The sequence below is a fragment of the Raphanus sativus genome, chromosome 9 (assembly GCF_000801105.2).
Source record: "Raphanus sativus cultivar WK10039 chromosome 9, ASM80110v3, whole genome shotgun sequence".
Lineage (NCBI taxonomy): Eukaryota > Viridiplantae > Streptophyta > Magnoliopsida > Brassicales > Brassicaceae > Raphanus > Raphanus sativus.
The window spans coordinates 8,128,456-8,141,562 of NC_079519.1; the positions used below are offsets into that span (position 1 = coordinate 8,128,456).

General features: G+C 36.3%; 1 protein-coding gene across 1 annotated transcript; it reads left to right on the forward strand.

The window, feature by feature from the left end:
• Window positions 1-6,319: 6,319 nt before the first annotated feature.
• LOC108825979 (receptor-like protein 45) lies at window positions 6,320-11,607 on the forward strand. Its single transcript, XM_056994702.1, has 5 exons — window positions 6,320-6,350; window positions 8,604-8,825; window positions 8,919-8,993; window positions 9,104-9,178; window positions 9,271-11,607. Exons 1-5 carry the CDS (start codon window positions 6,320-6,322, stop codon window positions 11,442-11,444), a joined length of 2,577 nt encoding a protein of 858 aa, XP_056850682.1. The 3' UTR covers window positions 11,445-11,607.
• The last annotated feature ends 1,500 nt before the right edge of the window (window positions 11,608-13,107 follow it).

The window sequence follows — 13,107 nt, forward strand, 5'->3', positions numbered from 1 at the left end:
TTACAACTGCGGTGATCCCGGTGGAGCTTAGAAATGTTCCATATCTCCTATTCAACAAAGAGAGTCTTAGCAGGATAGCAACAGCGGTGGGAAAACCTGTTTCTCTGGCTCCAGAAACGGAGAGGAAGGAGAATTTCCAAGTCGCAAAGTTGTACGTTAACGTCGACTTAACTAAGGCTCTGCCAAGGACGATCATCTCTGGATTCTCTAATGGCCAGGAGAATGAAATCTCAGTAAGCTACCCTTGGCTTCCTCTGAAGTGCGATGGGTGTGGGAAATATGGCCACCAGAAGGATAAATGCAGACAGCCTCAGACTCATGCTAAGTCACGTCAACGCTCTGCCAGTCCTCCAGCTACTGGAACGAAAAACAGAACCAAATCACGGATGGGAAGAACTAGGCACCCTCAACGTGACGAGACGAGTAAAACTGATAAGGAGAGACGTGAAGACGCTAAGGAGGATGGGAATCCCTCAGAGTTAGAGGAAGGGGAGGTGCCTCAGTCTACCATTGTGGACAATGCTCCTCCAGGGGTCCGCTCTCCCATCACAGACATTGCTACTTCGGGTGTCCACGATGATAACAAACTCCTAGCTGCTGGTGATAGTGGGAAGTCAAAAATTGAATCAAAAAAGGTTTCTATTGGTTCGAAAGCAGCGGATGATCCACCTCAGCGCGATGAACATCAACACCAGCCCCTGCATTTGGGTGACAAAGCTACTGATGGCAATGCCATAGCAGTAGAAGATGAAGCTCCCTTCTTCCTCGTAGGTGGAAGGAAGAGTGGCCGCAAGGTCACATACCCCCATTAAATATATATTATAATGTATTTTGCGTGGAATGTGAGAGGACTCAATAGTCCACAACGCCACGATATGGTAAAAGGCTGGATTAACATCCATAGACCTATATTCGGAGCATTTTTGGAGACACATATAAGAAGGCGTAACGAGGCTCGCATTTTGAATGCTATTCCACGGGGCTGGAAGTATTTTGGCAACTATGAGCATCATGACGCGGGTCGGATTGTCGTCGTTTGGGATCCTTCAGTGTCGGTTTTTATTTATAAGGCATCGGAGCAGGCAGTCACCTGTGGTATCTATATTATGGCGGAGAATGTAAATATTACCGTCACTTTTGTCTATGGCCGGAACGAGGTGGCAGATCGTAAGGCGTTATGGGAAGAGCTTATCGTTATCCATGATACTCAAGCTCTAAGAGGTAACCCTTGGTCTGTCCTAGGGGATTTTAATCAAATCATTCGTCTGCAGCACCACTCTGGTTTCCCTAATCAAGTTGTGGACTCCGCTGGAATGGATGATATGAATGCTGCACTTCAGGACTCTGAGATTTTTGAGGCTCCAAGCAAGGGCTCTCCTTTTACTTGGTGGAACAATAACGACCTATATCCAGTATCTAAGCGCATCGATCATGCCCTGTTCAACCAAGTTTGGGGTTCACGATTTCCGGATGCTTACGCTGAGTTCTTGGAGCCAGATCAGTCTGACCATGCTCCATGTATCATTAGACTGCCCTCGTTGAGGCGGAGGGGTAGGAAACCTTTCAAGTTCTTCCATCATATTGTGGACCACCCCGAGTACAGCTCAGTCGTCGCTGCTGCGTGGAACCCTGGCTCCATTGTAGGTACGGACCAATTCAAAGTGGTGAGATCTTTGAAATTGCTGAAAAAAGACTTGAGAGGTATAAACAAGAGGCATTACAGTGGTATCTCTGAGAGGGTGAAGGAGCAATCCGAGAAAGTGGGGCAGTTGCAGCGTGATATTTTGACAAGGCCAGACCCGGTCATTGCTGAGGAGGAGCACTGTGAAAGGAAGTCACTAAATCTGTTACTGAATGCCGAGCAGAAATATTTCAGGCAGCGATCCCGGGTCCGTTGGGCTGATGTAGGAGACAGGAACACGGTCTTCTATCAAAAGTCGGTTATACAGCATAACTCTAAAAATCATATCCATTATCTGCGAGATGAGGAGGATCGTTTCTTGGGTACCACAGACGAGATAAAAGCCCACTCTGCTGCTTATTTCCGCAACATACTTGGTGAGACAGATATGCAAGAGTCCCCTATCTCTGTTGACTCGCTGAGGCAGGTATTATCTTTTAGATGTTCAGACCTGCAGTTTGCTTATTTGAGTAGAGAGGTATCAGCTGTTGAGATAATTGGCACCATCAAGATAATGCCTATGAACAAGAGTCCCGGACCAGATGGTTACTGTGTGGAATTTCTTAGAGCCTCTTGGGATATAGTAGGCAATGATGTGGTGGCTGCCATAGCTGAATTCTTTCGTAATGGCCGGCTTCTTAAGGACATGAACACAACAACCATCTGCCTCATTCCAAAGACAGACACAGCGTGTAGATTGGGTGATTTCAGGCCTATCAGTTGTTGTAACTTGGTCTACAAAGTGATTACCAAGATCTTGGCCAACAGATTGAAGCCAATTCTACAGGCATGTATCAGCAGGAATCAAACAGCTTTCCTCAAGGGCAGGAGTTTGGGTGAGAACGTCCTACTAGCCTCGGAGCTGATACGAAAGTACAACTCTGCTTCTTGTCCAAAGAGTTGTATGCTGAAGGTGGATATAAGGAAGGCGTTTGACACTATCTCTTGGGATTTTGTTCTCAAGCTGCTGGATACTCAAAACTTCCCTTCTAAATTTACATGTTGGATAAGGGAATGTATCACTTCGCCACGGTTCTCGGTTGCGATCAATGGCGAGCTTGCGGGGTTTTTCTCGGGAAAGAAAGGGCTGCGACAAGGGGATGCTATATCTCCCTATCTCTTTATCTTGGCCATGGAGGTTCTATCATCTCTCCTTGAGAAAGCAGTAGATGCAGGTCATATTCGCCTGCACCCGAACTGTGATGATCCGCGAATCACCCACTTGCTATTCGCTGATGATCTGCTCATCTTCACGGATGGATCGCATCACTCCTTAAGGGGAGTAAAGGAGGTGCTTGCGGAGTTCAAAGGATGGTCGGGGCTAGACATGAATGCTACCAAGTCAGAAATTTTCTTTGGAGGGTTTACTGCTACTCAAGCATCTGTCACTGCTGATCTCTCCGGTGTTAAGCTTGGGACGTTTCCAACAAGGTACCTTGGTCTTCCCTTGAACCCGAGCAGGATAAGTATGACTACTCTCCAGCCTTTCCTCGAAAGAATTACCTCCAAGCTCAACTCCTGGGCTGTTAAAACACTCTCTTTTGCGGGTAAGATCACACTCGTGACATCAGGGGTGTATGGGATGGTTAACTTTTGGAGCTCGGTATTCTCTCTTCCTAAGAGTTTTTATCAGAAAGTGGACTCAATGTGCTCGGGGTTCTTATGGAAGAATAGCACGTCCTCAGCAGCAGGAGCAAGAGTCAGTTGGGAGAGTATCTGTAAGCCAAAAAAAGAAGGAGGTCTAGGCATTAGAAGATTGGACGAGTTCCAAAAAGTTTTCGAACTGAAAAGGGTTTGGAACTTTTTCTCAGAATCTGGCTCACTGTGGGTTGCGTGGCTCCATTCAAAAGTTTTTGGAAGGCAGAGTTTCTGGCTAATAAATGACGGCCAGAGGTTCTCTCCTACAGTTAGGAGTATGATAAGGACAAGGGAAGCTGCTGCAGAGTTCCTGCGGTGTAGTATTGGAGATGGTACAACTGCTACCTTTTGGCATGATTATTGGACAGATATTGGTCCCTTAATAGAAGCTTTTGGCGAGTGTGGTCCTCGTGATCTGCAGATCTCCTTGAGTGCATCTGTAAACGCTGCTGTAATTGATGGGGAGTGGAGGCTACCACCAGCGAGATCAGAGGTCGCTGAAACTCTTCAGATTGTGCTTACGACAATGCCTCCACCTACTGTTCAACGGGGGAACGATGTCTTTCTTTGGAGGAATGGTCAAGGCCACTTTGTTCCTAAATTCTCATCTAAGGCTACTTGGCACCTTACTCGTGAAAGAGCTCCGGAAGTCCAATGGATGAGTTTGGTTTGGTTTAAAGAAGAGATACCGAGGTGCTCCTTTGTGGTTTGGATGGCAATATTGTGCAGACTTCCTACTAGGGACCATCTAGCCTCTTGGGGCATGTCAGTTCCTCTCCAGTGTGTGCTATGCAGCTCAGGAAATGAATCTCATGAGCATCTGTTCTACCGCTGTCCATTCTCCTCGGCGGTTTGGGCGCACTTTTGCAACCCTACTAATCTTCCGCTCCCCACATCTATTCTTGCGGTTGGAAATATCTTGTCTCTGAGACAAGTTGTTGACTCTCCTGGTCTTCCGGTGGTCTTGAAGCTGCTTTTGCAGAGTGTTGTTTATTGTGTGTGGAAAGAGCGAAATTCTAGGATCTTTGCAGGCTCCTCTCTCTCTGTAGCAGGTGTGGTTGCGCAGGTGGATCGTCTTCTTAGGGACCGTCTTCTCTCCTTTCCTGCACTCTCCAGCAGTCTCTACTCCTTGCTGCAGGTGTACTTCTCCCTGTTTCATCCTCCTTAGCTCCTCTTTTGTTTCCTTGTTGTTTTTTCTTTTCTGTTCTAGTTCCTCCTCTCCTTTCTTCTTGTAATAAGTGGCTTGCCACAACTCTTGTAAACGAAAATCCTTGGTATAAATTTTAACATTTGCACCAAAAAAAAAAAAAAGTTTAATTCTTTTTTTTTTCAGGAGCCCGGATAAGTGTTGATGGACCGGGCCTGCCTCTACTAAACCTAACCTTGTTGTATCCTTTTGAAAAGCTTCAGCGTCTCAACTTGTCAATGAACAGCTTTGGAGGCTGGTTCGACCAAACCCAAGGTTTGTACTTATGCTCACTTGCTGTAGATCCTTTCTCTTTTTAAGTGTAAAACTTACTCCTGAGATTTTTTTTTTCTCAACTAAACTACGCACCGAATCAAAACTTTTATTTTTTGGTTCAGTTTTGGTTTGGTTAATTTTAGAAACATTTTTGTTATCCGTTTGATTTGGTTTGGTAATCTGAATTTATGTAACTAACCAAATTTTGAATCGAAAAATTGAAATAACCAAAAAAATCTTGTAGCTTTAATTGATAACTAGATTTTGACCCGTGCGTCCGCACGGGTGTTTGTTTTCGGTAATTACATAAACATTGATTTATAAAACATGGGATTTGTCTCATTTATAAACATTTGATTTTATAACCTATAGTTTTTAAAAATTATATAATGTATTTTGTATAGATATGTAATATGTAACATTAAATATTAACTCTAAATTGTTCCCAAAAAAAATGACTATAGATGCAATATATTGATATGGTGTTCTATGATGTTTATTTGATCTTTACTCTTTTGGGTTTGAAAATTAACTGAATCATTACTTGAGATCGCCAAACACACTTGAGTTACTCATATTTTTAGTTATTTTGAGATGGAATATATTTGTGTTCGTTTTCAAGAGTTAAGATTATTTGATGTTGGCATTTTCTCTAAATTGTTATATATTAATGTCTTATAATTTTGCAACATCTACTATTTAAAATTATAAATATATCTAAACTCTCATGAATCTTTATTCCTGAAAACATAAACTCTTGTCCTATTCTTCCTGAATAAATCCATTTTATCATTATTAACCATTGGTAAACCAACCACAATGTACACATGTGATAACAGTGTTTCCTTAAATCTATAGCCACTCCAAAATAAATCATATATGAAAACTAACTAAATCTTCTATATCTACTCTCTTTTTTTGCGTCAATCAAAGAAGAGAAAAATCTGACATGATCTATTTTGGCATATTATCCTAATTTAATCACAAACTCCTCCAAAATTAAAAGATCACACATTTCCTTGGCCAAAAAGATGACTTGGAATAGCTTTAAACCATTATACCTCCACTATAATGATCATCAGTCCACACACTTATATGCCAGAGTATATAACAAAATTGACATGGCCCTGAAACTACTCAGACTTTCGTGAAAAATGTTTTAACATCTGGTCATACAATATGTAAAAAAACCCGCCAAACTTTCTATTTTATAGATTTATACTTAATGTTACATATATAGTCCATAACAAAATCAAAAGAGCACCAACCAAAGTAACAACAGAGAAGAATAAAGTTATATTGTTATACCAATATATATATATATATATATATAAGGAGATTACGTGCTTAGAAATCGAGTAATATTGGTATTTAACACTTTAATTAATAGTTAGATACTGCTTGATTGTAGGTGGATATAATTTAGAATATTCTTTCTTTTAAAAATAATTGATTACCATATAACAAACCTAATATAATTTGGAAGTAACGATTTTTTTTCAGATATCTGTTTGCTTAATTAGGTATATAATAAATAGATGTTACTTGATTGTAGGGAAGATTTACTTGGTAAGTTTTTTTTAAATCGGTGGTATAAATGTAATGTTTGGTTAGTTAGTTAAATTATATTTAGGTGGTTTGATTTAAGTGTTAAATATGGTTTAAATCAATGGCATTAGATTGTAAATATTTAGGAAAAGTCAGGGTTAAATCTTATTTGTACTTCAGTTTTAATAGATTAGATATGTGGTGCTATTGATTTAGTTTGAGTTGGGAGCCTAAATCAATCAGAGAAATTCTTGGGTTCACCCCTAGAGTGAACCTTTAGGTTCACCCAACCAATAGAATTTCGTTATTTCATATTCGGTATCTTTTAAAAAAGGAAATAAAATATTGTCAAGTTTTATTATATTTTTAAAATAAAAATAAAAATAAATAAAAAATAATAATAATTGCAAACAAAAACACGTTTAAAAAAATATATTTTTAATACTTTCAACCAACACTAAACCCTAAATCCTAAATCCTAAACTCTTGGGTAAACCCTAAATCCTTGGTAAATCCAAAACACTTGGATAAATTCTAAATCATAGAGTTTAAGATTTATCCAAGGGTTTAGGGTTTACCCAAAGGTTTAGGGTTTAGTATTTAGGGTTTAGGGTTTAGTATTTAGGGTTTATGATTTAGTATTTAGGGTTTAGGGTTTAGTGTTTTGATGATTGTGTTAAAAGTATATTTTTAAAAAAATCAAAATATTTAGGATTTATCCAAGGGTTTACCATGGGTTTAGGGTTTATGATTTAGGGTTTAGGGTTTAGTATTTTGTTGACGGTATTTTAAATATAAATTTTTTTTTACTACTACTATTATTTTTTATTTTAAAAATATAATAAAACTTGACAATATTTTGTTTCCTTTTTTAAAAGATACTGAATATAAAATAACGAAATCCTATTGGCTGGGTGAACCTAAAGGTTCACTCTAGGGGTGAACCCAAGTATTTCTCAATCACTAATAACTCACAAATGTTACCAATCAAATATTCAATTTAACTTTTTATTTGAAGTTTGATTTATCATGTGTTGTGGTTAAGTTATTTTGACTTATACCTTTTATAAAATTGTTAACTCAAAACTTAAATTAACATCAACAAAACTAAAATTAATTAATTTTTGGTGTAAAGTAAAACTGAAAGTAATGTTTCCAAAACATTCACACGATTTATGTTAGTGGATACTCCCTCTGTTTCAAAATGATCCATGTTCTAGAAAAAAAAAATTTGTTTCAAAAAGATCAATATTTTACATTTCCATGCATATAATAATGATAAATAACAAATTTTAAAAAAATTAATTATATTTATTGAATTTTGATTGGTTACTACGTATGGAAATTTGTTAAACAAAAAAAACAATGCATATTTAAGAAGTTTCCTTAATATATGTGATTTTCCTAAAATATACTCCCTCCGTTCCTGAAAATAAGATTTTTTAGAGTTTTCACGTTTATTAAGACTATAATAAATATTTGCAATTTAGTTTATTATTTTATCTTTTTATACAAGTTCCAATAACTATATACCAATAAAATTTAATCAATTCAAATATTTATAATTAACGATCCTCAAAAGTATACAAAAGTACCTTAAAAATATAGAAAATCTATCTTTGTGAAACAAAAATAAAATCCAGAAAATCCTACTTTCGGGAACGGAGGGAGTATATCTTATTGAAACGTAGGGAATAGTATTTTTGGTCATGTAATCATTTCTCTGTTTTTCTTTTACTATTGGATATTTTAATTTAATGTTGATGCTATTTTAATTTCATTAGTTTACTTTATTGTCAATATTAGAATAAATAGTGTTATTTGTGAATATAATATATTGAAAAATATTTTTCTTATACATGTGAAAACCAAATAATTATCTTGTTATTATTTATTTTCAAAATAAGTTAATAGTTTTTTAATAAAAAATTATTATAATATGTTTATACATTTAATTATTTTATAAAAACATATTACAATTTATACATCAAAAAATTATCTACCGTTAGTTTTAATAAAATGATGATTCTTATTTTTACTGCAAACTTACTACAAATTTGCAGTCTCTATCACATAATATTATATGTCAGTCAGACATAGTTAATCGAAAGATTTGAGTTCTTAATCAAAAATTAACTGAAACAAAAAAAAATCGGTTAATTTCAGTAGAATTTTAGTTAATTTAACTACATGAATTCATAACCGATTAGATTTTTTTGCTCAATTTATGTCGATAAAATTTTGTGGTAACCGAGCTAACCAAAACCAAATAAGCCGAACTGAATAAACCAAATAACCTGAAGCCGACTTTTACTAAAACTCCTTGCTTCTTTTCTACAGGTTATAAGAGCCGTGAAAGATTTAGACAACTTGAGATTCTTGATCTCAGTTACAATTATTTCAACAGAAGTGTTTTTCTTTTATTGAATGAGGTTGTGTCGCTCAAGACTTTGTTTCTTGGTGACAACTATATTGGAGGTGGCTTTCCTGTGAAAGGTATTAAGTACTCCAACACAAATCAAATCTTACCAACATGGTTGGACACTAAATACCATTTTCACTTAGTTTTGATATTTCTTGTGGTTACAGAACTGATTAATCTGAAAAATTTGGAGCTACTAGATCTAAAGTTCAACGATTTCAGCGGCCATTTACCAGGAAAAGGTAGCTTATATGACTAAGATCTTGTAACCTAATCATCTACTGCTTAGTTTTGGCACATTTGATACGCTATATTCTTGAAGTTGACATGAGCATGTTTTGCTTCATGTCAGAGCTCACCAATCTGAAGAAGCTCAAAGCTTTGGATCTAAGTGGGAATATATTATCTGGTTCACTGCAGGTGACAGGCAAGTAGTGGGGAATATGTTGACGCCTCTCAGATTTTAGAGTGTATATTATTATGTCTTGATGTTTCTCTCTGTGCATCCCATTTCTTCAGGATTTTGCAGACTAGAGCAGTTGCAAGAGCTTCAGATTAGTCAAAACAGATTTGTGGGTGAAATCCCTCTCTGTTTCTCAAGATTCTCCAAACTCCGAGTTCTTGATATTTCATCAAATCACCTAAGTGGGAAGCTTCCATCATTCCTCAGTAACTTCAAGTCCATGGAGTACTTATCTCTACACGATAACAACTTCGAAGGCTTGTTTTCCTTGGATTTCATATCTGAGTTAACAGAACTCAAAGTTTTCAAACTCTCTTCCAAGTCTAGTATTCTGCAAGTAGTAGAGACAAGTGCTTCCACTGGCCTAAAATCTCAGCTAAGGAGTCTCACATTGTCAAACTGCAACATGTCTGGAAACATCCCCGGTTTTCTCCGGTATCAGAAGGAACTGCTTGTACTCGATCTCTCCAGCAACACGCTATCCGGAGCCTTCCCCACTTGGCTGCTAAAGAATAACACAAAGCTTCAGGTTCTAATGTTGCAGAACAACTCATTCAACACCCTTTCACTTCCAAGACTTCACAAGTTACAGTTTCTTGATCTTTCAGCTAACAACTTCAACCATCAACTCCCCGAAGAGATCGGTTCGATGCTTCCAAGGTTGAGACATTTGAATCTCTCGAACAATGAGTTTCATGGGAACATGCCTTCCTCCGTAGAGACAATGGAACATCTTGAGTTTATGGACTTATCATACAACAACTTCTCGGGGAAGTTGCCAAGAGACCTCTTCACTGGTTGCTATTCACTCAAGTGGCTTAAGCTATCTCACAACAGATTCACTGGCCCAGTTGTTCCAAGATCGAGTGACGTGACGACGTCGTTGGTGACTTTGATGGTGGACAATAACATGTTTACTGGGAAGATCACATACAAACTACACAACCTAAGACTCTTGACAGTGATAGACTTATCCAACAACTTCCTCACTGGTACCATTCCAAGATGGTTAGGTGGTTTCTCACTAGAGCTTCTGAGGATCTCAAACAATCATTTACACGGTGTAATACCTCAGTCTCTCTTCAACATTCCAAACCTATGGCTATTAGACCTATCTGGAAACTACTTGTCCGGTACCTTGCCGCTGCGGTCTCACTCGGATTCCTACGGCTATATATTGGACTTACACAACAACAATCTCACTGGTTCTGTTCCAGACACATTGTGGAAAGAAATGGCTCTACTTGATCTGAGGAACAACAGACTGTCTGGAAACATCCCCCGGTTCATTAGCACACCAAGCATCAATGTTATTCTGTTGAGAGGAAATAACTTGACGGGCAAGTTACCCATCGAGCTTTGCGGTTTAAGTAACCTAAGAATGTTGGATCTTTCTCACAACAGTTTGAGTGAGTCCATACCTTCTTGTTTCAGTAATCTATCGTTTGGTTTGGGAGGAGATGGTGGTAATGATCGGGAATGGTTTCCAACATACATGTTCTCAAGGTTTATGGATATATACACTCAAGTGTACTACGAGTCTTTACTTGTGTCGGAATGGTTTGGTCTAGACTACATTGTAGATTTTAAAGTCCAAGTCGAGTTTGCAGTGAAAGAGAGATATGACTCGTACATGAGAGGAACTCTAAACCAGATGTTTGGTCTTGATCTGTCGAGTAATCAGTTAAGCGGTGAGGTACCTGAAGAGCTTGGAGATCTCAAGAGAGTACGTTCGATGAACCTATCAAGGAACTCATTAACGGGTGTTATCCCTGAAAGTTTTTCAAATCTGAAAAGCATAGAGAGCTTGGATATTTCTTACAACAAGTTACATGGAGCTATACCTTCACGACTCACAATGCTGCACTCTCTTGTTGTCTTTAATGTTTCTTACAACAATCTATCCGGTGTGATTCCGCAAGGTAAACAGTTCAATACCTTTGGTGTGAATAGTTACTTAGGTAATGTTCTTCTATGTGGATCACCTACCAATAAAAGCTGTGGTACTACTACTACAATGAGCTCAAGAGAAAAAGGAGAAGAGGAAGAAGATGATAGAAGTGGATTGATTGATGTTGTGGTCTTGTGGTGGAGCCTTGGTTCCACCTATGTCACGGTTTTGATTGGGTTTATGGTGTTTATGTGCTTTGATTCTCCATGGCGCCGAGCATGGTTCTACCTTGTTGATGCGCTTATTGACTGTGTAAAATATCTACTGGGAGTTATCTAGGATTCTAGAGAGGGCTCGAGGAAGATGTATTTTGATAAATTATCCTATTTTATTGTTGAATGCAACTACATGATCTTCTAGACATTAATTTGAGGATTGATTTATCATGTATCATCACTATATTGTATCATCACTATATTGATTTATTTTCGGAAAAAAAGACATGATATGATAACAATAGTGATGTGGTTTAAAACTAATTGTGACATATGCATTTACGCAAGTTTTAGAATATGTTAATAACTAATAAATCATCATTAGTATACCAATATCAATATATATATATATATATATATTTTTTTTTTTATTTTTTTTTATTAGTAAAAAGTTTCTTCAAAATTTTATGTAGTTTTTTTTTTAATTGTAATTTTCTAATCCGGTTACTAATAAATTATTTTTAATATATACAAAATTCTAGAAATATTATCTAGTTTTATGTTTTGACAATTATATACCTAACAAAAGTTTCTTTCAATTTTACAGAATTTGATTTAATATAATTTAACCAAAATACATAGATAAAAAGTTTAAAGATTATAATTTTAAAAATATACTGTAAGCAAATAATAAGATCTAAAATTAACAAAATTTTAGTGTTAATATAATTTAAATTTAAAATATCTTATTTTTGCACATGATATAGAAAAACGCCGATATAGAAAAACGCCTAGTTTACATGAGATTCAAATAATATTATTTTTGATATTTAGAAGTCATAGGTGAATGCATCCATTTCTTATGAGCGAGGTATCATTAAAGGTCTTAGAAAACATCCAATATCATTTCAATATTAATCATAATAAATAAAATGAGAAGAATGTGGTACACTGGCCACTGCCTCCCAAAATGAAGCATGGGAGAGAGTTCAATAGTAAGTTGGTTAGAAAATGGAATGTTGTATGATATTTAATTGAAATATTAATTAAACTTCTTTTTCAAATAATTTATAGGAGAGCATTTGAAACTTTATTTTCACCAAAGATGATGTATCCTTATTCCTAAAATATCATACTAACTGTTTCAACTTTTTTCATCTAAAATATCATACTAACTGTTCAACTTTTTTTATGATGAGTTATGACAAAAAAAAAATGTATTTTGTTAATATAAGTATTAACTATTTTTAACAGTTTTAAAGCATCACTATTTTCTACAAATCAAAATATTAAAAATCATAAGTTGATGATTATTATTTTAGTCCAATGGTTGTTTACTACTATAAAATATCGTGTTATCCTTGTAAAATTCAAACCTAAATGTTTCACGATCTATACAAAAAGATGAGCTTCAAACTTTGTGTATTTAATCAACGGTATGTAATAATAGAGGGACAAGGGGAAAGAATGACAGCTAACTGTGGAAAGACACATGGGAAAGTCAAATCAAATCATTGATCTTTGGTGTAAAAAGGTATGGCTCCATAGCTAGCTCATCTATGGACTTCTCTTTTATATATTCCCACAAAGGAATAAAAGTCAAAATAGGTGTGATGTTTAAACAAAATTGAAAGTAAGGTTTAAGGTTTTCTCTTATAACCAATTTCAAAGAGTAACTCACATTATCGCAACTACCCGACTATACTATTTCTATGCAAGATATTCAAAAGTGTTGATATGCAATTTGATCTGTTTGTTCTACATATTTAAGGCGAAAAGTTTCTAAT